At 44.0% G+C, this 26,005-nt stretch overlaps 1 protein-coding gene across 1 annotated transcript in view; it reads left to right on the top strand.

The window, feature by feature from the left end:
- Positions 1–1,710: 1,710 nt before the first annotated feature.
- The window catches only part of PDGFRA (platelet derived growth factor receptor alpha), a 32,338-nt gene continuing 8,043 nt past the window's right edge, over positions 1,711–26,005 (top strand). The window contains exons 1-15 of the mRNA XM_069856048.1: positions 1,711–1,994; positions 9,048–9,108; positions 10,517–10,831; positions 13,853–14,116; positions 14,839–14,969; positions 16,315–16,486; positions 16,589–16,778; positions 17,272–17,387; positions 17,843–17,969; positions 18,869–19,062; positions 19,501–19,595; positions 19,706–19,838; positions 23,675–23,779; positions 24,486–24,596; positions 24,873–25,026. Coding sequence (XP_069712149.1) covers positions 9,060–9,108; positions 10,517–10,831; positions 13,853–14,116; positions 14,839–14,969; positions 16,315–16,486; positions 16,589–16,778; positions 17,272–17,387; positions 17,843–17,969; positions 18,869–19,062; positions 19,501–19,595; positions 19,706–19,838; positions 23,675–23,779; positions 24,486–24,596; positions 24,873–25,026 — 2,156 coding nt within the window. The 5' untranslated portion in view covers positions 1,711–1,994; positions 9,048–9,059. The remainder of the gene's footprint in view (positions 1,995–9,047; positions 9,109–10,516; positions 10,832–13,852; positions 14,117–14,838; positions 14,970–16,314; positions 16,487–16,588; positions 16,779–17,271; positions 17,388–17,842; positions 17,970–18,868; positions 19,063–19,500; positions 19,596–19,705; positions 19,839–23,674; positions 23,780–24,485; positions 24,597–24,872; positions 25,027–26,005) is intronic.

The raw sequence follows: 26,005 nt of genomic DNA, 5'->3' as shown, positions 1-26,005 counted from the left end.
ATCTCGCATTAAGTCCCATCCTGACGGTACCTCGCCAGGAATCACCTCCACTGCCCCGCACGTTAAACCGAATCCGTTCACGCCGGTCGATCCCGGCCCGAGCCCGGCGGGATCACCCCGGGGCTCAGGAGTCGCTGCTGCCGCCGCTCCGAGCCGCGCATCCTCGCGGGCCTTAAATCTGCATCTCCGACCCCAGTCGTGATAGGAGCTTCCCCTCCGCAAATTAAGGGGTTGAGGTTGCTGGGTACCCCTTTCCCCACAGACAGGGACTTCCAGGGCTCAGCGTTTTGGTTTTATTTTTTTTTCCTGGGTTGTTTGGGGTTTTTGTTTGTTTTTTGTTTCGGGTTGGTTTTTTTTGTTTTAGTTTTTTTTGTTTGTTTGTTTTGCCATGCGTTTGACTCACTAGGAGCCTGTTGTTTATTCGCAAGCATTACGGTATCCTGTTAGCATTCCGACCAGGAGCTGGTCACAGATCTGACTCCGATGATTTCCTGGAGGAACATGTGGAAGCAATAGCGAGGCCGTGCGCTCACCCGGGCCGAGGATGCTCTAGCGGCGGGCGTGCGAGGGGCCGGGAGCACCAGCCCGGGGCACCACTGCCCCAGCACGCTTGCCGAAGGAATAGTTTCTCGTTTCTGCGCCCCTTCCTTTCGGGGCATCTTCGCTTGAGAGCCTTAATTCTCCTTCTCTTAAGAAAGAGAAAAAGCCGCCGGATCCTGGCGCTTGACTTTGAGGACAAACTTTTCTTTTGTTTAATAATAAGAGGGGAAAAAAAAATAGAAAAAGAGAGATGCGGGGCGGGGGAGGAGGAGCAGGCTCGGGAGGGGAGGACGCGGGAGAAGCTGCAGTTCCAGGGCTGGTGCCCTCGCTCCTTTCCTGGGGCTGCACTGCCCCCTCTCCCGCGGCCGCCGCATCGCCCCGCGCCGCTCCGAGGGCTGCGAGGGCAGCCGCCTCTTATCGCACAGATAGCAGAGATACCCGTCGCTGGCTCCCCGGCGGGGATCAAAGCTCCGTCTGGAAGGTGTTCGAACGGGACGGACTCGGACGTGCGCGGCTCCCTCCTCCGCGGAGCCTCTGGCCCCGCCGCGCCCGCTGCCCTCGTTATTACCGGGGTCTGTTTGCCCCGCGGAAAGCAAAGGCACCGAGGGAGAGAAGCGCTTTCCCGGTGCCGTCGGAGCAGCGGGGGCTGGAGGGGCTGGCTCCTGGCGAAGGTTACCTTTCGTTGTGTCTTTCATTCATAAAGGTTAGCGATGCGTCTCTCCCCCTCTCTCTCAGCGCCTCCTGCTCCCGGCTGGCTCCCGCCGTCCAGGCAGCTCTCTAGCCCCAAGCCCGAGCTCGGTGCTGTACAAAGAACACGAGGAAACCGCAAATTCGTTTCCAGACCAAACTCCCCGTCCATAAACTCCCACTGTGACCGGGGACACCGAGCCCGGCGCTCGCCTCGCCGTCCTGGAGGGTCTTGAGGAGGGAAGGCTCATTCATGAAATTGGGAGCACTCGGGGTTTTCATGAAAGTTTTTTGGGGGGGGCTGAGACTTTTTTTATTATTATTATTTTCTCCCCCTGCAGTGCAAAACTCCCCCTCACCCCCCCCCCCAGCCCCTGCCATATGGCCAACCTCCCCCTCCCCTGCAAGGCTGGAGGCAGAGACTGGCCCCCCTGCCTGCGTAAGAGCCTCCCACCGCCGCGCCCGCCTCCGGCCGCGGGGCTGGGGGCGCCGGCCGAGCCAGGGCGGCTCTTATTCTGAAGGGGCCGGAGGGGGGCTTCATTTCCTGACAGCTATTTACTTAAAGCAAATGATTAGTTTTGGAAGGATGGACTATAACATTGAATCAATTACGGGACGCGGGTTGTGAGACCATTACAGTCGGAGCGGGAGGGAGGGCGAGTGGGAGGGCGAGAGCGCGGCGGAGCGGGGAAAGTCACAAAAGACGTGGACATATTTTGGATACTTTACAATCTGCAGGACTGGGACTGCGGATTATAAAGGAGAAGGTAAGAGGTGAGGGGCAGTTTCCCCACCTTTTTTTTGTTTCCTCCACCTTTTTTTTATGTTTTCCCTACCTTTTTTGTTCTCCCTACCTTTTTTTGTTTCCCCCACCTTTATTTTTTGTTTCCCCCACCTTTATTTTTTGTTTCCCCCACATTTTTTTTTGTTTCCCCCACCTTTTTTTTCCCCACCTTTTTCGTTTTCCCCCACTTTTTCTTCTCCTTCTTTTTTTTCTTATCTTCTCCTTTCTCTCTCTCCTTTTTTTTTTTTTAAAGTTGTTGTTTGTTTAGTTTATTTTTTCCCCCGTTTTCCTAACGCTCTGAGCCGGGCTCCTTCCCGCGGGCCGTCGGGGCGGGCAGCGCTAATGACAAACACATTGGGGCGGAGGGGCCACCGCGCCGCATTCCTGCCGCGGGGGCTCTGCCCGGGGTGCGGGGGGGACAGGGGAACGCGCACCGACAAAGCGAGCTAGGGTCGCGCACAGAGGTTCCCTTTTCTTCTCGCATCCCTGGCTGCCTTCATCCCGCTGCTCTCCCGTCCCTTCCCTTCCCCCACCCTTTGTTTTTCCGCCACCTTCCCGACTTCAGATCCCCCTTCCCCACGACGGGGCAGCCTAAAGCGCCCCAAGATCCCAGGCAGGGGCACCAACTCACACCTTCACTCCCCCGGCAACCCGCTCTCCATCCCTGCACGCCCCGTCTTTTTCTACGCGTCTTGGTGGAAGGGAAGATGCTGAATTTAGGCGGGACCGGTACCTGAAGCCTTTCCAGCCCACAGCCTCCTCTTGGCACGGGAACGCCGGCCCCAGGGACTGCGGGAGCCCGCCGCCTCCTGCCCCGGAGGGGGGCAAAGCCTTCGCGGCCCACGTTTGGATTTTGTCAAGCGCGAAGGCTGCAAACTTGCCAGCCTCTGCCAGGCTGGAGTCCCCTGGAAAAGTCCTAGGAGCAAGTAGGAAATGGCTTTTTGGCTCTTCGCGGCATTGCTCAACATTTTTGGACGCGGATCCGGCAGCCTAGGAGCCGTTCCAGAGAACAGGACTTGGACAGCTTTTTCTGGAGCCAGCAGCGACACATCCAGGGAGGCGGCAGCCGCCTCGGGGCGCAGCCCCCGCACCCCGGAGCCTGCCCGCATCCCGGCGGGGGCGATGCCCGGGCCCCTGCCCGCCCCGGGGGAGCGTTTCCAGCCCCCCTCGACGGCATTTTCAGCGCGTGTTTTGCAAACGCTCCAGCTCCCTGGAGCTCCTTCGGGGCCCGAGGTTGCACGCTCTGGGAGCCAGAGCATCCCCGCGGCCCGGGTGGGGACCGACGGACCTGTGGGCACGTTGCTCTCCGTTGGTCCCACGGCTCCGAGCCAGGGCACGACGTCTGCCCCCGCCAAGCCTCCCACCCTCTCTCCCGACCCCTTTCCCTCGGGGTTCGTGCCTTGCCCGACGACAGGGCTGGAGGAGAAACGCTCGGTCGAGTCACCGCCCCAGCAGAACTAGCCAGAGGCAAACACGGCTTCGCCCTGACCCTCTCCGTCTCCGTTTTCAGTTTTTCTTTTTTTCAGGCTACCTTGTATTAGGGGGAAAAAAAAATCACTCCAGCTTGGCAAGGGCTTTCCCATTGTTTCCCAGACAAACAGCGAGGTGGCTTGGAGCTGCCATCTCCGCTGGGTTTGCTCGGCGTCCCGGGCAGCCTTTGATCCGCAGCGGGTCCCAGACCAGCCGCGGCATCGCCGCTCGGGCTCCCTGCGGGCAGGCACGGGCTCCTGCAGCCTGGTGGGGGCTGGAGAGTGTGAAAGGAGCGTCTCTTTCCACCCCCCAGCATCCCCAGCTCAGTCTCGGCTTCCTGCCTCCCCGACGGGGCGCACCAGGAGGAGGGGGGCGACTTGTCATGCCCTCAGCATCTCCCAGGGCCAAGGCAGAGCCCAGCTGGGAGCTCAGCTCGGCTGCCTTAACGCCGTGTTCCTGGACGGGGTAAGAGATGGGATCAAAGCACGGAGACAGGCATCAAAGGTTCCTCTGTCATCGGCTGATCAAAATCTGAACTGTGGAGATCTGACTTCTAACTCTAGGTCTAGAAACGACAGGGGAAGATCTCCCAGCAAGACATTTCTGTTTTAGCTTCTAGTTAACAAAGAGCATTTTAGAAAGGCCCTCAGCTAAACAGTGGTTCAGCCAACCTCAAAGCTTGAAAAAAAAAAGTTTGAAGCAAAATGAGACCGCACAAAGCACTGGGATTTAGGAGTTCACAAGCAAACCAGCTCTCCCAGCCTGCAGATGCTCTCCCGCTGCTCTTCTGCTGCCCTTGTTCTGGTCCTCCTCTCCAGGCACCAAGGGGCAGGAGATGTGCCAGTCCAGCTGCCACTGGGCACCAGAGCCACCTTTGCTGCTATTTGCTCATTGACATACGGGAAATCTTCATGTGGCAGTGAGAGTAATATAAAGGTATTAAGTTTCAAGAAAGCAGGAAGTAATAAATATTTTAAGGTAATATCACTCCGCAGTACTACAGTATTGAGCTAGGATTTGAGCATAATGTATACAGACCGCAAAAGTCTTGCATACCCTGGACCTTGCTGGTTATTTCCAGCTTTACCAGTTGATCTTGAAATAAGAGTGGAATGTACGACCTTGTACAGTCTTCACCTTTCTAGCATCCATAGATCATATGGCCATAGTGGCACTACTTCTGCACATGAACTCGAAAATTTTAATGGGAGATGTTTGTTTCACTTGTTTTAAAGACCAGGGAATGACTTCTGAGAGGTTATTTTTCCAGGTGGTGGCAAGAATTGCTGATAACTTAAAAAAAGCAAGCAAGTAAGCGAGCAATCCTTTCTCTCCCTCTTGCCTTGCTCTCCTGCTTGACTCATCTCCTTCAAGCCAATAAGCCTTGCAAGGGCAGCCAAAAGAAATGTTTGCTACAACTAGACTTCCTAGCTCTTGTAGTCAAAGAGATGGTTTGATTTTTACATGCAATGTTGCTGAGAACTTGAGTTTGGATCTGAGGTGATTTTTGATATGATCCTGAGAACCTACATGACATATATTCCTTGGAAGTGCTGGTCTTTTCTTCTGTTTGCTGAAACAGTCTGGAAAAATCTTCTGGGACCAAGTTCAGGCTCTGCAAATTTCCTCCTTCCTTTAGCTCATAGACTGATGGAGAATGTCCTTGAGGGTTAGGCTGAAGAATCTGGGCTGACTGGAAGGCTCGTCGAGTAGCAGCCATCCTGTGTGCCCTGCAGAGCCCAAAGCACTCCAAAGGAGCCCAGTGCTGAGCTCATCATGGTCTGCAGTTATTCCTACGTATGGGTTCTGCTGGATGCATATACTCAAGAAGGGCTGTGGAACAAGCCTCATTTCAGGAGAACATTTGTACCAGTCTTTATCATCAAAGAAACTTCCTTTTGTTGTTTGTGCCTTTCCCCAGTGAAACCTTCAGACCTGCCTTTTAGTGCTGTGGGGCAGCTCTGCTTTGTGGAGAACTGAGTTTACAATTTGGGAATTGAGAACCAAGAAATGTTTCAGGAGGTTCTGTCTGAACATCTGCATTCAGATTGTGACACATACTATAAGGAGAAAACGTTAGCGTTTTTTCTTGGGCTGGCCTTAGCTCTTCCTGGAAAAGATCAGTCTTCCCAGAAGGACGGTCTGCCACTCTGACAAAATCACCACTGAAATTATCCAGCCCTTTCACGTAATCACGTCACTGTGTGCCAAGATTTGCAATCCAACGACTGTCCTATCACTTATGTAAATACAGAGCAATAGGGACCAGTTTTGTTTCATTATTTGTTTTTAAATCGATGAACTCACATTAAATTAGAATATCAGAATTTTTAATTTTAAGTTGATCCAGGAGGCCCAGTTAGGATCCCATCTGCTACAGAGACAAGCGCTGCCTTCTGCTCGACGAGAGGTGCGGGTCACCAATGTGGATCAACACTGCCATCCAGTGGCCAAGAAGATGAACTGTAGTGACTGAAGAGCTGGCAGGAGATGTTTGTTACTTTCTCCAGTAGATGGACTAGGTTTCTGTCTTCAAATAGGTCTTTGATTTACAGCAGTATGAAAAAATACACACCACCCGCTCTTCCTGGTCCGACACTGTCCTTTTTCTCTAGGTCGTGGAGAGCAATCGTCTGGGAATTGCATAATTTTCTAAACACATATTTCTATGGTCCTTTTTTGATACTGATTTTAGTTTGTCTTCTACAGTACAGTCAATGAACCCTTCTTGGTAGGAAGCCAGAACTTGGCAGCGAGTGTTTAGAAGATTGACTCCTGGATGATAACAGTTCTTCAGATGTTCTTTTCCTGACGTTTTTATCACTACAGCACAGAAGAAAGATACCAAAATTCAGTCGGATCCTTTCAAACCCCAGTGTTTAAAGTAGATGCAAGGACTGTTTTAACCTGAGCAGTCAGCAGAGAGTTTGGTAAACCCCTCATGGTATCATTTAGCTCTCACTATACAGGACTATTTTAGGTAGCTATGTTCAAGGGTTGCAAGAAATTAAGGTTGGCTCAAAGTAAGGTTGTATGCGTGCAGTCAATACGGGGCTTCAGCTTGCACAAATCTACTGGATTCGTTGAGGTCACACAAATTTACAGTTTGATAGAGCAGTTTTAGGAGCTGAACCTGATGTATTCAGTAAGGGCTGATTTTTTGGGTGATTTAGGACACAGAGAGCTGTTCTGCCATAAGGAAGGTAAAAAAGCCAAATAAGTGCATACAAAAAAAAAAAAAGTTGACTGTAAATATACAAAACCATGGTAAGCGTAGTTAATGGGTGGTGTGGGAACAAGAATTGTGAAATTGTACCTGCCATCGTGCATCAAGTTGAATCCAGCGCTGACATGTGAGGATATGCTCTAGATGGGACCCCAGCACGCTTAAGTCGGATGCACGATGTAATTAAATGTTATTCAAACAGATTTTGAGTACAGATGATGGTGAATCCTTAGTGCATTATTCTGTCTTTCACAGTGAGAAAGTGTTTCTCTAGGTCTTGACAAGATTAACGGATCATCGAGGAAAGATCAAAGCTTTGGGCTGTGAAAGAACAGCCACCAGGAAAAGGCACATTTAGCTAAGACCTGGTGGTTTTAAGCCGCAACCGTAGATTGAGGCACCGGCTCTTGTTGATTCCTATGGCAGCCCAACCAACACAGCAAATCTGGAGTCGCACCTTGGAAATGCCACCATCTGTACTTACACCAGTGTGATCATGGGGGCTTCACTTCTCTCTTACACGGATCTGCAACTGTGCAAGTTCACTGCAGCAGAGCTTCTGCAGGCTGATGTGCAAGAGCTGAGCTACCTTTGTGTTTTTTTCCTTCTGCGCTGCATCACTTGCACGGGGTAGTCTGCAAAAACAATGCAAAAGGGGGAGAGATCTGCCTTTTCAGAGAGAAATGCAAGGAAACTTGGCAGACAGTAGGGTAACATTGTCTTGTGGACTTTGGGAGGTTAAAAGTCAGATCAGTAAAACTGACCATGGCAAGTCTTTAAAAATTTACAGCGAGTTACTTTATCAGAAAAAAGATACAGGATATAAATGTGATAAAAATGAGTAAAAAGACTGAGAATGAAGGACTTCTTTGATGTCCGAGGGTCTGTTATCAGTGGGAGACAGATACATAAACACATGGTAATTATTGATAATTGAAGAATCAGGCAAAATGCCTTGTTTGTGCTAGAATGTTGTCAGTTGAATTTCCAAAGTTGTTTGTGTATGTTTTTAGGTGCTGTAAGTCTTCTAATCTTGCTTCTAAGACCTTTATGTTGGAATCGAGTATCAAATACTTTTGTCTTTGCAAAAGCACGCTGTCTGCTGCACATGTTGCAAAGGGAAAGAAGGACTGGTTCAGAAACACTCTTTGGCATGCAATAATTTAACTCCCATACGGCACTGGTATAGTCGTAATAACTAGATGTACCGATGAGCTTTCCTATTGCAGCATCAGGATCTGAATACCAGAAAGGGAATAGAAACTCTCTAGAACCTCTGAAAAGTAGTCCCTGTGTTGGCACAACATCCTTTATTTTACTCCCTTGTCTGTGTTTCAGATTAGGGGTTATTCCATGCAGTCTTTTTCTAAATCTATACTGGCTTTAGGCCAAATCTGGTTACTATTAAAGTCACCAACAAAACATTCATTGATTTCAATGGGAGCAGGGGATGTAGAAGCTTCTCCTTTGGAAATTATCTCGCAGGCTTCTTAAAGGTTTTAAGTAGAAGTGTTGTTAGATGGCACGAGAATTACATGGAAGCTTGTTGCCCTTGTTGCCTCTTCAAGACTGATGCATTTGAAAACTATAATTATTACATACGATCTATGACTCTCCACATTGTTGGGGAGAAGAGAAGCTTTGTGAATGGCAGGGCTGGCCTACAATCTGCCATAGATTTATTCCTTTCAAAAATTTCAGCATATGTTTTAAATAGCATGTCTCTCAAGGGAGTTCTTGCTAAAAAAGCAATAAACACTATTGTACTGTATTGTATTCAATAAGCTATATATACACAAATGTACAATGGCAAAACAAAAATATCACACAGGATTGTACTATTTGTAATAGAAGTAGCTTTTAAATATGCTTTTTCTCCCACAGAAGCTTGCAGTTAAAAGGTCAGAACTTGCTGCATAAAGCCATTGCATTCTCGCAGGTACCTGGGGGGGTACTGCATCCGTGCCGGGGTGTTTCTATGGGCTCAGTCCTGGGGTCTGCAACAGGCATCAGAGCTGTTGGCAGGCTGTTTGAGAGAAGGATGTGCCAGGAGTTTCATCCTTTATGTTGCCAGTGGAGAGAAGAGCTTATGGTGCCTTAGCTGCATTCCCTATGCTGGTGATCTGCCTGTGGTCCTGCATGCCTCGTGGGAGGTGGTTGCACACATCTTAATAGCCTGTGGGTACGAGCCAGGGTCCGAGGGCTGTTTCTCTCCTTGGCACTTTGCAACGTGCAGGAAAGCTGCACTAGGTTATTGCAGGAGAGGGGTCTTGCAAACTCTCATACTCTCATACTGTTTACAGTCCACTAACTGGCTCCCTCTTCTCCTTTATGTTTCAGTTGTTTGTAGCTATGGGTACTTCCCCATGGATGTTCCTGATCCTGGGATGTTTTCTCACAGGTAATGTTCCTCAGTCCTCTAAACCTCTCCGCCCTTACTCCTTTGTAAACCCTTATTTAAGTTCGCTTTCATTGTGACCACAAAAAACAAATGCCAAATGGCTGCCAGTTGGCCACTGGCTCAATTTTTCTGCCCTTCCCTTTGGTGGGTTAAGACAAGAACCACTGAGAAAACAGTACTTTAGCTAGTCTGTCCCAGCCAGTTTGGCACTGCTGCAGATGCTCTAACCTCCTGCCTGGTTTTCCTGCCTGCGCAGGGGAAGTGAGCCTTTGTACCTCCAGCTGTCCCAGCCCTGCCACACTGGGCTTTCTCCAGCAGGAGAGGCTGCCTGTGTGGGCTCCTCGCATCCTCCTACACCTCACCACCACCTAACCATACTCACTGTGGCTGTTTGCTGAGCCTCCCAACATCTGCAGAGTGAATGGTGCTGGGAGGGGAGGGCAGGGTTTGCCACAGGATGCCAAATATAGAAAGGGGCTGTAGACTGGGGTAGCACATGCGGGAGTAAGAAACCGGTTTCAAAGTCAGTCTGCATTCCTGCTGCTGGTTTACTGCTCAGAACTCACTTTCACACCATAGACATAAGTGCTCGTTTATTGTGGGAAACCAAATCTGTTTTGTACAGGTCATTTGATAGACTGATACAGGAATTCTGTTTCCTTGTTGAATTCTCCATTTTCCTAGGGTGTGGATGCTCTAATTTTCCTCCTGGGAGTTGGACTTGAGTCAGCCCACCTACAAATTACCTAGGCTTGCAAACCTGGGCCTCTAACTGTAGATTGCATCTGCAAACCAGTGCCATCTACAACATCTAGTTCAATGAATTAGAGTTTTATTTGGCTATAAACCATCTGTACATTTTGGCTAGAGGTGTACTTGATGTACAAATTTTGGATTCAATCTCCCCACTCCAGCCTTTTGCAGAAATAGAAGCCAGATGTAAAATGCAGGTGTTGGTCTTGGGAAGCGTTTCGTAGCTTTCAGTTTTGGGCTTACTGGAAGGCTGAGAGAATTGCTGGTTTCCTGATCATTGCTGTAAGGACCTGTAAGTTGCCCGTGACCCAGCAGGCAGGATGTGGGATTCACTAATCTGCAGAACAATGGTGCCCACATTTGGAGCTGGGAAGCTGAGGTGTGGGTTGGGAGCCATCTCTAACTTCACCTCTGTCTTTCACCTCTTGATCTGACAAACAACAGTAAGCAAGCAAACATTTAGCATTTCAAAGGGAAGCTGTTCCCCACCCATTGTGCCAAGCTGTGGCTTTTAACCCGGGCAAATTTCCTGGGACATAAGCATGTCTGAAATATCAGGAAAAAAGCTGCTGTGGTTCCACTCTGCTTTCTTTCACATCCCTGTACCGAGGCTGTTCTGTGTGTTCATATGCTATTTATTCATGTCTTTTTGCAGGACCATTCCTAACATTTTGCCAGCTTCCTCTGCCGACTATTGTTCCCAGTAGGAATGAAATGGTGGTACAGCTGAATTCTAATTTCACACTCAAATGCTCCGGAGACAGCGAAGTTAGCTGGCAGTACCCAGTGACCGAGGGAAGCCACAGGATAGACATCAGACATGAAGAAAACAACAGTGGCCTCTTCGTGACAGTGCTTGAAGTAGGAAATGCGTCAGCCGCTCATACAGGCTTGTATGTTTGCTATTATAACCACACTCAAGTGGAGGATGGAGAAGTGGAAGGCAAGGACATCTACATCTATGTGCCTGGTAAGTGGGGGACGCCTCAGCTGTATCTGGAGGTTCAGATGGGAGGGCTGAAGCATGAATGTTCAGAAGAGGCACATTGCTGCTGGTAATTTGCTGCCAGAGGAAGACAAATGACCCCAGACCTATTTCCTAACATAAAAATCAAGATCAGCCCCTGTGAGATAGAAAGATACGTTCATCTTTCTTTCTATTTGTTTTCACACTTCTGGTGATAGTTTTAGTTTTCAAGAACAGGGATTAATTCACAGCTTCAGAAGCAAAGTCTTCTGACCACCAGGGGCTGGGTAGTGGACCTTGGTGGCCAGGTCAGCTCATCTCTGGGAGAATGTTTATCCTTCAGGTCTGCCTGGCCCCCAAGTGGTCGTTAACGTCAATGGCAGCCCTCTCAGGGGGGACTAAAGGGGATGTTTTAGGACTTGTACTGACCTAACCAGTGCCATGTCTGACAATAAAGCAGTTGCCAGGTGAGGAAGTTCATGTCTTATGCTTAACCTGAGTCAGGTTTGAACTGACCCCTGGAAAAAGCTGATGTTAACACAAGGCCTGGGAAGTGTAAAGCAATGGATATGTCTTGGGGTTGGCTGTTACAAGGGAGGGTGAAATGAGAAGTTTTACTGGTGGCCAGTCTGATGCAAGGTTAAAAATATGATGCTACCATGCAGTGCTCTGTAATTTTCAAAGCAAGCACAGCCTTCCCAGGCCCTGCACTGCCATTCTCTTTAGTGGTGGAAAACCTGTTTGACTCAGAAGAAACGGCATGCCTTCTTTTTGGAGATACTTATCCCCAGCTTTGCCCATCAGCACCTTTGTTCTGACTGGAAATCTGTTACAAATGTTTTCTACCTTGCCCATGGGATGAAGATCTTTATCGTCATAGCTGAGATAGGCACGAGAAGCTGACCCACAATTGACTGCCTTCGTAAAGCCTTGTCTGGATGTTTCCTTGGCATTGACTGAGGTTCAGAGGTTGAGTGACACAACTGCAGGGCTAGGAAAGATCAAGCCAGTAGATTTGCAGTAAATATTTTGAAAGAAAACAAAAGAGAGAAGAAGAGATTGCAAATCATCCTGAAAAACTGCTGTACGTTGTGAAGGAGATGGTGTCTGCAACTGCAAGGAAGACTGTAGATGGGGAAAAAAAGAAGCGCTAATAGAACTTGTTTTAAAGACTGTTTTGCAGTGGCATTAAGTTTTTGCAATTCACAATGTGAAGACAGTTATTCTTCCAAGACTTTTTCTCCATTTCCCACAACACATCTAAAATGTTCGTGTTCATCCTTGAAGCAAGAAGCTGTTGCAGCAGAGACTGCAGGCTTTGGGACGTATATCTTGTTTTCCAGACAGCTTTAACCAAATTACCAGAAGATGTTGCTGGTATTAAGCAGTCTTGTAACTTACTCAGTGATGGAATATAAAAGCAAGAGATGCAAGATTGCTCCAAGAGGGCTCTTTGAGCCAAGAGGGCTTTTGAGCCTCTAGACATCAGCCTACCAGTTTTGCAGAGAAGAGATGCTGTAATTTTTTCCTCTCACTAACCATCAAGATGTCGTAAATGCAGTAACATATCCTTTTCTTCAAATTATAGAGAATGTTCCTGTTTCCACTGTAAACTTTGTCTTTACAATTGTTTTTCCTGCAATGAATTAGGAGGGCAATGGGTGGCAGCAACCCACATCAGCCAAAGAGGATTATGTTGAGACTTCACACAATATCCTATTTTCACTAACAGCACACAGAAAACCAAACTAGGTGAATCCTGTTTCTGTTTTAAATTACAGTGGGAAAATGAATACATGGAGTTGGCAGTGCATTTGGGAGAGAGTGCTGTGTTTGGAATATTGCTACAAAGAGCCTGCCAGTGCAGCAGAAAGTCTATTGTTGGATGGATTTGGATTACTATTTATTAAATTTTATTATAAAGCTTCACACAGAAGCTTTAGGCTGGCAGGGATTACTTGTTTATTCCGAATGGCCAAATGAAGACAATTTGGATACGTTATGCAATTATATTTTAAACTCAGACTTTGGCTCAGCCAGTTAGGAAAGCTGGCATGTATCTTGTTGACTTTAGAAGCAATAAAACTACCAGGTGTTTGTTTGCTTTTTTCTGGTTAAATACTATATTTTGAAAACCACATGCTGTGACCATAATTAACTCTGTCTCATAAATGTAGTGTTGGACATGTTAGAAATGCATGAAGATAAGTACTTTGTACTATTTTTGATGAAATGTGGCTTTAATGGTATTCAACAGAAACAACATGAAACTAATTTCTACTTTTTTATATTGAAAGTGTTTGAATTTTGTTTCTTCATTTTATGCACCTCCTCCTCCTCCATTTATTTATTGGTTATGGGACAGCTGCTATAGCGAAAGGAAGAAAAAAACTCTCATTGAAGATGAATGATTTGTGTCAATAAAAGGCAGAATCACATTTTTATGTGCGGTGAATGTTGCACCTAAGTGCAAATCTTGAGTCATAAAAGTAGAAGTTCAAATTTTAGTTTAAGTTCAGATTTTTCTGTAAGATCTTTGCCTTACACATATCTTGATAGAGTTGTCTATGTAAGGGGAATTCAACTGTACTTTAGTCTCCAGCAATTGCACAATTGCATGAATATTTTCACACCCAGTAGTGATTTTCTTGATTTTTGTTACTTAATATTCAGCAACCCCCCACCCCACCTTCGTTAGGAGTATCTCAGAATCAGGTCTGAGGGGAGTAATAATATTTAGTGGTTGGAGGGTTTTTTTTGTATTTTTAATTCTTTATCCTAAATTGTCACAAAGGAGCCCAAGCCCTTTCCTGTTCAGTGCTTAAGTCAAATGCCTTGCTACATATCGCATCAAAATGTAAAAACAAGATACTGCATGCAATTACCATGCCCTAGCTCTGAAAAAGTGGCAGAATACTCTGTACTACTTTTGGCTATGATCTATAAGTGGTCGTTGATTTCCAGTACTTGTAGACTGACATACTAGAATCAAGAGAGTGTTTAATTACCTCTTCTGTTTTACAGACCCAGACATGCCTTTTGTTCCTTCTATACCAGAAGACCAGTTCATCTTAGTAGAAGAAGGCGATCCCACCGTTATCCCTTGTCGGACAAGTGACCCAAATGCTCAAGTGACTTTGATTAACAGCTTAGACAAGGCTGTCTTTGCTTTCTATGACAGCAAACAGGGCTTCATAGGGAATTTCCCTGCAGGCTCATATACATGCAAAACAATGGTTGAAGGTGTGGAGTTCAAGTCCGATGAGTTCCTCATCTATATTTTAAGAGGTATTTAGTTTTGTTCATTTGAAAAATAAAAAGTAGTAATAATATTCAGCCAAGTTCTTTCCTTACACTTGAAGAGCCATATTAGCACCAGCACCACAGGGCTGTATTATATACTTCATTGGTGATGACCTCCTTGCTCCTGTGCTGTTGTTGCTAACTATTTAGTTGCTAGTTTACTTAGCGGTTACATGCAATTTTGATGAGAATAAAATGTCCTTACCTTTATCTCCTTTCCCAGATGGTTGAAAGAAATTTTTTTTGTAGTCTATGTATTTTCATCCTGTTTGCTGAAACATAACTTAAAATATTGGTGTGTCCAAGTGGCTTCAAATTATAGCACTTTGGGTAGTCTGAGAAACAGCATGATTAAAATATTTTGAAAGCAATGTTTTATTGGTCTGCAATGGATTTTCAAAGACAGTCACTGATTAACAAAATGGGAAATTTCTTTTATACCAAGCGTTTTTCATGGGGACGTTTGAGATAGAAAGTCTTAATTGGAATTTTATATGTGGTTCATTTCTTTGTGTGTTAGAACTCAGTGTTTGTACACTTTGTACTTTAAATACGCAGAGTGTATTTAAACTTTCTCTGAATGTTTCGGGTAATTCCTCAGGTAATTTCTCAGTATAGGAAGTGAAGTGGTAACCTCCTGCTGAAATCACATAGTATGAAAATTGCATAGTTGTAAAACTAAATCTGCTTTCTCTGTCTTCTCTTAGCTACTTCACAGCTGCCAGTTGAAATCGAAGCTCTTAAAACTGTCTACAAAACAGGAGAGACCATTGTAGTAACTTGTGTGGTCTTTGACAATGAAGTGGTTAATTTACAGTGGAATTACCCTGGGAAAGTGGTAAATATCTCTCTTATTATTTTATTTTTGGTTGAATGTTTGTAGTTACTTATTGGAGAAGAAGGTGGGGTTTGAAAATATTTTTCTCTTCTCTGAGTGAGGACAACTGAAGAGAGATAAGAAAGTGATTTCTTTTACTTTTATGTTACCACAAAACAAAGTCAGTCCCAAAAGTTAGACCTCGTTGTTAGTAAGTATGCAAAGCATGAGAGGAAGGTGAGGTGTGACTAGGAGTCTATCCTCTGAGGGAGGAATGCTGTCTCTCAGGCCTTGTGCTAGTTCAAGAAAAAAACTATGTGGAAACAGAGAGATCTAGGAATGTGTCAGACATCTACATAGAGTTCTGCTGCTGGAGTTCTGAAGCTCTAAAATGGCTCTCTTAAACTTTGAATTCTTGAGCATAATAGATGACGATAAAGAATTAAATTCATAGATGTAATTGTTCTGCATTATGCAGGTGTTACTTAAAATGACTTCTACAGTCAATGTAATTACTCATCAATGAGAACCGGCTAGTAGGAAAATCTTAAAACTTTAAAGAACCTTCAAAATTTTCAAACTGGCATTAACATCCTTCTGCAGTGAAAGATTTTATTGGTTAGATCCTGTCCCTGTCAGTGGAGAATTTCAAAGCATCCTATGTAAAAAGTCTGAAGAGATGCAGTAGTTGAAGAGACTACCTAACTGTGACCCTAAATCCCTGCTCTTGTTTAAGTAAGTTAAGAATCCAGGAGAAAAAATTATTTGAGAAGGTTTAATTCTAATTTCCATGTTGCACTTCATAGTCTTTGCTACAGGCCTCTTTTCAAAACTGTTCCTAGCATATTTTTTGTTCCAGCCTCTCATGATGAAATGGTCTACCATTCTCACCATCCTTATACTTGCAACAGTCTTCTCCTTGTCAATAAATTGTTCTTGTTTTGAGAGCAGGCTGAGCAGAGCATCCAGCAACTTTTTGTAGCAATGGCTACTTTTTGTACGGTGGAGGGGTTAAAATTCGCCCTACTTAATTTGAACTGAATCTCTCAGCTTTTATGTCTGAGGAGAAGGTAGGGCGTAAACAGTAAAACACCCTTTCAAGCTGCTCACCCAAGTTTTGAATGGTATTTTGTTTTGAGTGAATAAAATAAGAGCTCTCAATCTCCTCACCTTTCTGTGCCTGCCCCCAAATGGGTTTTGTATAGACACACCTTTAGCGCCTGTGGCTGAAAATACATCACTGACTGAGTGAAGTTTTCTTCCATACAGGGTATAGATCATTACTCCAGTGGCATCATAGATCCTTTATGATGTGCTTTCAGCTCAGTTACTTAAGTAAGGTTTTTTTTCCTTCTCCAAACTGCAGAAAGAAAAAGGTCTGATAAAACTTGATGATATCAAAGTCCCATCGCAGAAGCTGGTTTACACCTTGACCATTCCAGAGGCATCAGTGAAAGACACAGGGGATTATGAATGCACTGCTCGGCATGCAACCAAGGAGGTTAAGGAAAATAAGAAAGTAGTCATTACAGTTCATGGTATAGTCTGATTTTAGTGTCCAAAATTATTAACATGTTGGAAAAGACCATTCTTGAAAAATGCTGAACAGTGTTGCTTACGCAAGGCTTTTTCATTTACAGACAAAGGCTTTGTACACTTGGAGCCTCAGTTTAGCCCTCTGGAAGCTGTCAATCTACACGAAGACAAAAACTTTGTTGTCAATGTGCAGGCATACCCAGCACCAAAAATGTACTGGTTGAAGGATAATGTGACTCTGATTGAAAATCTTACTGAAATAGTTACTAGTTCTAACAGAGTCCAGGAAACAAGGTAAAAATATTCTTATGACCCTTACTTTGCCATGTTGACTTGAATTTCTTCCCTAGAAACCTGGGCACTGCTGCTGCTCTCTCATCTCTGTTGCTTCTTCCTCAGTGGCATTTAAAAATAATTTTTTTGTTTTCTACCCTGAAGGGCAATGCCTAATCTGCCTCTTCTTATTGCTTTCATAACATCAACCTCTGCAAACCATAGAGATCCTGGTTTCTGAGCACTAAGCCTCTTCAGTCCCTCTAACATGTGTCTACACCAATAATTTCTAGCTATTTCCAGGGGTTTGTCAGATCTCTGTGGAATATAACTATGTCCACTTGTTTCTCAGTTGTACGTTGGTAGTTATTTACTCCTTGAGTAATGACTTTAGTTAAAGGCATGCCAGAAATGCTAAATGTCACTACATTATAATCTCCGCATACCCAGATTACATGTTGCACCAAAGTGAATTTTTTTTGCCTGCTTTAAACAAAACCTCTCATTTCTGCAGGTTTCAGAGTATATTAAAATTGATCCGGGCCAAGGAAGAAGACAGTGGATACTACACTTTGGTTGCTGAAAATGAAGATGAGATTAAAAGATACACCTTCTCCTTGCTAATACAAGGTAAGGATCCCCAAAGCCTTGCACACAGCAAAGACTTGATCTATCTACCCACCAGATTGCCTGGAATATGTCATGAACCAGGGTGTCTGGCGAGTTGCGTGCATGCCGAGTCTAGGGAGCTTTCCTACCCAGATCCTGGCTTTCACTTTTGCACTGGCCTTGAGCCAAAAAGAAACTTTATCCTCCTGCCTAAGTTATTCCAGCTGACAGCAGGGATGACAGCTCATTTCATATGGCATGAGGACGTGGCATAACCACAGCACTTCCTTTTCATGGATCTAGACTAGGATCAGCTCTGTCCTACAGGAGATAATAACCTCCTGGATGAGTCTGGGTCTCTAGCTGTTGCTAAGCTGTTGGCCAAACAACACCTGTCCTGCTTTATCTAAAGTTTCAAGCTGTTTTTCTTTGTAGACCTTAACAAGTATTTTAACAAACTCTTGACTCCTTTGCAGTTCCAGCCCTGATCTTAGACCTCATGGATGATCACCATGGCTCTGCAGGAGGGCAGACAGTGAGGTGCTTGGCAGAGGGGACCCCGCTTCCTGAAGTGGAATGGTTGGTTTGCAAGGACATTAAAAAGTAAGAGGAGCTGGTGCTTTCTTATCCAAAATATGACTTCTTGTGTCCTTAATGAGATTAACATTGTTGGTTACTGTACAAGATTTTCCTCATCAGGGGTCAGTAAGCTCTAGATATATTATTTTTTCTAGAGGCATGTTGCTTATATTTCAAGGGAGGTAGTCAGTGCCCATCCTATCTCCTGTAGGAGAAGACACAGTGCATCAATTCAGGAGGTTTCTCTCATATAAGCCCTGTGCTCAATAAACAAACTCAGCAGATTTCACAGTCCCAGTTTGAGTAAGAATCTCAAGAAACAGCTCTCCTTCCATTCAGGGAGTTCTTATTATTTCACAGATAGCTCACCCTGCCTCATTAACACTCTTGCATGCTTCTAAATTTTCACTTTTAATTATTTCCCCCCTAATTATAATTTTCACCTTCTAAGTATTTTAAACACGTGGAGTAATTACTCCCATTTTCACTAGTTCTAGGCTGGCTCTGTCTGTGGCTACTGAGAGGCTTTTTTTTTCCCCCTGAGAGGTTATCCACCAGGGAGACCAGCATGGAAGAAGGCTAGGAGACGTAGGCGCCTCCCAACTATGTTCTGCTCTAATTGCGCTAAAACCTCTTACTGCCTGGTGGGATGATTGTCCTCCTACCCCTGCCCCAGGGAGCCTTGTACAGCACTAAGGATTCAGGGAGATTTAGAGATCCATCCAGTACTATACTCTGTGGGATACGTAGTGACACCAGGGTCCATGTATACTGAACCTGATGGGCTGCATTGTCAGATCCTCAAAGTGGAAGCAGCAATGAGGATCACAAGGCAAATTATTCTGAGGGAAGAAAGATGCAGGCTTCTCACAGAGGTGGTCTTAAGCATTTCTGGTCTTTAAAAGGATCATTCTTCTCTGCAGGTGCAGCAATGACACTTCATGGAGTCCTTTGACTAACAATATCTCTGATATACACATGGAAGCCCACCTGGATGAGAAAAATATGGTGGAAAGCCAGGTGACCTTCCAGAAGGTAGAGGAAACCCTGGCTGTGCGATGTGTGGCAAGAAATGACCTTGGTGCTGTTACTCGGGAACTGAAGCTTGTGGCTCCAAGTGAGTTTGCTTTGTCCTTCCTTGAAATTACAGCAGCCAGTGTGACCCCCCTGTAACATACCCTGGTTTAGTTTTAATAGATAAAACTATGAATTGTTATAGATAAAAGTAAATGAAAATGGAACATCTGAGGATGAGTTATTCTACAAGTCTTCATGGTCCATCTGTTTTTTTTTATTATGTGGTTCCATGAATCATTTTATCATTTCATCGCCACCAACTATGGGATGCTCTAGAAAATCTCTGCATTTGGTTTTGAAACAGTAAGGCAGAGCAGCTCTGCACTTGGAAAGACTTTACAGTCACCAGCCTTAGCAACTGACTCTTGCTACATCTGCGGGACATGAGAACTGTGATGGTAGGGGAGGTGGGTGTCCTATGCGTGTCATGTTCCTCATGGCTCAGCAGGAAAATACAGTTTGTCTTTTTACTCCACAGCCTTGCGATCAGAACTAACAGTGGCTGCTGCAGTCTTAGTGCTGCTAGTGATTGTGATAATTTCACTGATTGTCCTGGTCATCATATGGAAACAGGTAATGTAGGAAAGTTTTTGAGTTTGGATGCTGAGGCCTGCTGGGTTTTGATCTGCTCTGAAGTCAGGTAGAGTACTAATGGTTGGTTTTGTATTCGATGTGCTTTGCAGAAGCCAAGGTATGAGATAAGATGGAGAGTCATTGAGTCTATCAGCCCCGATGGCCATGAATACATCTATGTGGACCCAATGCAACTGCCTTATGACTCCAGATGGGAGTTTCCTCGAGATGGGTTAGTGCTTGGTAAGTTTCCTCTGAGGGACTAATCTCAACCTTCTCCAGGGAGAAGGACAATTCAGGACAACATAGAGGTTGGAATTTGTGATCTAAGTTCATGAGTGCCTCTGTACCTGTCTATTCTCCTCAGTTCTACTTCTTCATCCTCCTCTTCTCATACAGTGGTGTCTGCCTTGAGCTCCTTGTGTTAGTGTCTCCCATGCCTCCATTCCAGGTCTCCTCCAGATGTGCCATGTGCAATGCCCACATCCATATGGCTTAGGTGGCCACTCCCAGCATTAAATGCCCTCTTCAACACTCATTTCTGCTAAGGCACACACAAGAAGTGCATCAGCACTTCTTATTTGCAAGACATAAACACACTTATGTGCAAAGGCCAAGGGAAATCTGTAAGCAGTCATGTAGTTTTATTAAAAATATTTTTAGAATTATTAATCCACTCTGTGCATGGATCAGTGCTGAGTAAGTGCGTAAGTTACTTTTGTGGATACTGTCCTTCTTCCCCCCACTTATGCTTTCTTGCTTTGTTTTTCCTGCATTTGACTTCAGTTGAATTCAGTTGCAGTTACTTCCTCAAGGCTGGCCTCATCTGTCATTTATGTCAATTGAAAGTATAATGGTTATAGACAATTTTACTGTTCTATCCAGACAGTCCTTTAAATATACAAGGCTTCCTTCTCTGGGAGTTGTCTGTGAACCAAGTTGTATCACAAAACACAGGAGAAGAAGATAAAATATGGTTCTTGTTTGATATATTTTAAGAAACATACTCTCCTGCTGCAGTACTTCTTCTCCATCACAGAGAAAGAACTGATGTTAATGCTTGAAAGAAGCAGCAAAAAAATTTATGGTTCAGGAATGATATCCCTTAATTAAATTCACGTTTCTAATTGAAAACCAGAGGAGTGTGGATATTTAATGGAATTATTTTGTTACAACCCTGACTTTAATTATACGCTTAAATAGGATTTGTCAGATCTGAGTTTTTAATAGACCACCACTGTGACTTTGTCTCCCTCTGACTCATGAGTACTAGACTTCTTGTGTACAAGTATATTCAGGATAGTCAGTGCTTTAAAAACTAATGCTACATGTCCTTTTTGTGAATTGGATTGCACAAACATTCTTGACATAGTTATCATTTACCTGCTAGCAGTTTTGCCATATGAAGCGCTTGGTGGTGGGGACCTTTTTTGTTTCTGGGGTTGATAATTCTAGTTTGTGTGGGTTTTCTTTTATTGAAGTGGGACATAATAGCAAAGCAATTACACCTTTAGCTCAGGGAGGTTCTGAAACAGGATGCAAGCCCATTTTGACTCAGCCAGATGAGCATTTCCCATCCTAGCTGTGTAAACCAGCTAGTAGTAGTTTCTAGCTAGTAGTACCTAGATTGCAGTGCTGCATGAAATGCCATCTCTGAACATTGGCTGGATGTAGCTTCAGTTGATAAACTTGGGTTACACTGCCAATTTCCCTTTGCTATCACCCCTCCAGAACACATGTAATGCACTGCTGTTTGCAGCACTCAGCAGCCAGTGCAAGTCTGGGAGATGCTTAACAGAATATCTTAGTGGCCCTAATAAAATGAAATGTTGGTTTGGTGCACAATAGGATTCACCCTCATTTGCAAAAGGCATGTTAAGATTCAAGTTACACAGCATTCAGTGATGTGGTACCTAATTTCTCATGAGCCTTGACACTAGACGTAGATTATAAAGTTTGTCACTTCTTTGGCTTTTGATGTAGATCAAGAGAATTATGGTTTAATTTGGGGTAGGCTGATCATCCCAGTCCAATTTTCGACAAAGAAGCACCCAGTTCAGATGTTTGTATCTGGAACAAATTCACAGACTTTGTACTGGTGTCTCTCCAAGCAGAAAACCCTCACCTCTCTGACAGACTCAGTAGATAAAATCCGTGGATGGGTAAGAGAGGCTAAAATAGCTTTCACCCCCAAGCACTGTTCTTCTGTTAGTTCGAGGAGCCTTGAGCTGCTGCTGTGTCTACACAGTCCCTCTGTGGCAGAGAAGCAGTGCTGTTCCTCTGGCTTGCAGATCACTACAGTGACTTTATGCTAAGAAAAGTCAACACACACTATAATTTTGGGCTCTGCTGAAGGCCTCGACATCAAGAATGTGATGGCATTATAGATGCTTCCAGCTTTTAAGCAGTCAGCTCCCACCTGGCTCCAAATCTCAAGTGTAAAACACATGGGGCTTGGGCTATGTCTGTGGAGACGGGTGAAAAGGGGAAACAGCAGCAATTGCTCTCGGCCACTCCGGAAGTGCTCTCACCCTCTCCACATGCGCCCTGGCTCAGCAGAGGTGATGGAGAGGGAGATGTGGGCCTTGTACTCAGCCAACAATGTGACTTGGGGAGAAATTGGCTTGTGAAGACAAGAAGATCAAGGAGCATCAGCAAATACCATCACATTCTGAAGGGCTGCATCCTGCCATGTGGTTCCCAGACATTCAGTCTGAAAAGTTTCAGGAGCCAAATTTCAGACTCAGGTTGTTTGAATTAGTCTGAAATTTAGTGGGCAGCTTTCTCACATCCTGACTGGGGAAGAATGACTTTTGGTGACAGGAATGTTGAAAAGAAATAATTTAGTTTTTGTGTGCGTGACAAACTATGCTATCATAGTCTTGGAAAGGTTCTTCAGTGGTAAATCAGCTACGCATACTTTAACTGTGTCTTGTGCTTGTTAATGATGCAGACAATGCTTGGCTGGACATTTTCTTTTAGTGGTGTGTATACAAAGAAACAGGGGCTGTAGCTAGAGAATAACAGAAACATACAGCATTGCATGCCAGATAACACCTTCAGGAGCTAAAAAGATGGGAAATTCAAGCTGCAAACAAACATCTGAGACAAAATGTCCTATGTCTTTGTAGTTAAATTCACTGCTTATTCTTCCTGTGCTGGAAGTTAAAAAGTAACATAAAATAAAACATAGATCTTATCAGGAATATGAAGATATCCTGGCATGTGCAGCTCATATATGGGATGGTTCACTGAGTAAGCATTGCCTTAATGAACTTGCTTTTAATTTGGAACCCATGGAACACAGTATTTTGAGTATGTTTGTGCAGTCCATATTTCTCTAAAAATCTCACTCAATCTGTACACATTTTTTCTGCACACTCTATCCTATCAGGATACAGGGTATGATAATCCAAAATTTTTGTCTAAATTGATTTGTGGGAAGAGCAAAGGGTGTATAAACATTAACCATTTCCATTTCCTTATAGCACTTGGAAATTTGCAATAAAATTTATTCAAGGCTATGAAGCACATTTGTACATTAAACTTCAGAGAAGCTTCCCCCCATATGCAATCAATATGTATTTCAGCTGCTTGCACATCACTGATGGTCTTGCCTGTCTATTTCTAAATGTGTTGCTGGTGTGTTTTAGACTGTAATACTTCTACATGTATTCAGCATTGATATAACAGCCTGAAACTACAGTTAAGAAGTAGAATCTAGATTTTTAAGTAAAGGACACAAGTGTATTGAGGTCAGGTATCAAGGCAGAGAGGTTAACTTAACCATAGGAGAATAGGTATTTAAAAAGGATAGAAAAATGAGTTATTCCTCATAGTCCCTTTCCTGAAAGCTCCGATGTGCTCCTGATAGTTGCTTGCTTGTTTTTATTTAAGAATTGTACTAAATGATGGCATTTCTTTAAAGTGTAATTGCCTTTTCTGCTTAACAACAACAGTAATAATAATACTACTGGTGCTCTTTCTGCACAAAAATCAGAACCCATAGAAGAATGGCAGCAGGAAATTAGGTGAATTGCTGTTACTTTCTGAAATATAATGCTCTTCGTTATCTTCAGGTCGAATCCTTGGTTCTGGTGCATTTGGAAAAGTAGTCGAAGGGACTGCATATGGATTGAGTCGCTCTCAACCAGTGATGAAAGTAGCTGTCAAAATGCTCAAACGTAAGTTGTCATGGTTCCATTTCCCAAGCTAGGTAGGGCATGTTCCCACAGGGTTACGTAAGCATTGCTTGTGTATAAATAGATTCTCCATATCTGAAGTTGGAAATTAACTGTGGTATGGCTGATATTTAAAATTATACTTTAGATTGCTTCATGGCATTTCAGGACTGGAAGTATCCAGGCTGCTGGATACCAAACATCCCAAGTTTGGTTTTAGCTGTATGGACCATAGCAGCCACAATAACTCAGAAAAGAGAAAATAACCATGAATGTTTGTGAGCAAGTGAAAGCAGTACAACAAAAGAGAAACAGACAGGACTTGTAGGAGAGTCTTAAGTTCACTGGAGATTTCCTGGTTCATGAGAGCTAAGAACCTGATGCAGTGATTCTGGAAGAACCATGAGGAGCTTCTTTGTATTTAAACAAGCAGCTTGTAAAGTGCCTCTGTACCACTTGGGCAATCCAACCTACCCCTGAAGAGGGACAAACAGACTGGGTTAGCTACTGAGCTGCAACAAATGAGTCTTTTATTAGTGATTTGTGACTCCTTTCCAAGTCTTAAGAAGGCCCCTTATCAAGTAAAGGAAATAGTCTTCTTCAAGAAACCATTGTAGCAATGGTCTAATGAGGCAAGCAAGGAGAAATAATTTGTTATTGTGAAAAAGGTGGTTGTTCTCATTGAGTGGCTGGTGTATTTTTTCAACAGCTACAGCTAGATCCAGCGAAAAACAGGCACTCATGTCTGAACTGAAGATAATGACGCATCTTGGGCCCCACCTCAATATTGTGAATCTGCTTGGAGCTTGTACAAAATCAGGTGAGTTTGGCTGACAAAAATGGACGGTTGCTGTAGAGCTATAATTTGCTCTGTAACAAGCACATAACTTTAAAGTAAAGAACTTAACAAGAAATATAAACACATAAAAAGATTTAGAGACCTACTTGATAATTGGTAATAGTTACAGTCATAACTTAGCAAACACAAATGTATTAACCCACAATGCTTTTAATGTTTTATACTATATTTTCTAATATTTTTTGAGTATTTTTAAGATTCCATGCATCAATGCATTATTTTGCTTTATTTCATCAGGTCCTATTTACATCATCACTGAATATTGTTTTTATGGTGATCTGGTGAACTATCTGCATAAGAACAGGGATAATTTCCTAAGTCGACACCCAGAGAAGCCAAAGAAAGATTTGGATATCTTTGGGATGAACCCAGCTGATGAAAGCACAAGAAGGTGGGGAAAAAGGAAAAAAAACCCCATGACCTGTAGCTTAAAAAAAAGTCATTACTAACCCTTACTCCATTCCTCCTGTTCATATGTTTAGAGCCTTCCTTAATTCTTCTCATCAGGCTTTTATTTATCAGTTTTCATAGATCTGGAAAGGTTTCAGCACTTTTTGTTGATTGTCTGTGACGTGTCCTGGATCCATGTTGCCCCTGTGTAGAGGTACCTGCAGTCCCAGGACCGCTGTGGGTTCTCCATAGACATCCTCAAGTCCCAGAGAACATTTCTATTAATTAAACAGAGCCCAGTGTCTCTCTGTTCAGTAAAAAATATCATTTTGCCTCTACCTACTCAAATTTTAAAAGTAAAACACTATTACCTGTTTTTCATGTTTCCCTGTTTGGGAAATTTCCACTTTTTAAAACTCATTCCCTTCAAACAACCTGGCAGAGTTGGTTCTCTAAGCTCAAGTACTCTCCTTTGTCTACCAATGAGTTAGCCAGTCTTAATAGTTTCTTTATGGTTAATAGCTTAGCTTTCCCTGGATGATGATGGAGTAAGGTTGTCATCATATATTCATCAATAAAGCAATGTCATAAAATTTGCCAGTATTTAGAAGGTGAATGGAGATTTCTTCAAAAAAAATCATTCCGGCAAATAGATCAACTGACTGAGTAGCTGAGTACAGCCAAGACTATTAATCTGATCATGAGTTTGCTCAGCAGGACTGGATTTGTTGCAAGCTGTCTGGGTGAATAAACTACGCCTATCATTTTGAATAGCTTGGACTAAAAGCCCTAGGCAGCAATAGTTGAATTCAGTGGGAGTTTTGGAAGTTAGGCAATATGTGTTTATATGCATGACTATTGACACAAGGGTAAGTTTGAAGAACTCATGTTTGATTGCAGTGATGCATGGTAACACATACTACTGCAGTAATATCTGACTGTGTTACAATATATGATCTTTATGTATTCCATGTTAAGAA

Source organism: Phaenicophaeus curvirostris, chromosome 4 (assembly GCF_032191515.1).
Source record: "Phaenicophaeus curvirostris isolate KB17595 chromosome 4, BPBGC_Pcur_1.0, whole genome shotgun sequence".
Classification (NCBI taxonomy): Eukaryota; Metazoa; Chordata; class Aves; order Cuculiformes; family Cuculidae; genus Phaenicophaeus; species Phaenicophaeus curvirostris.
Note: the sequence above shows the minus strand (reverse complement) of the source record. Positions and strands in the feature narration are given on the sequence as shown.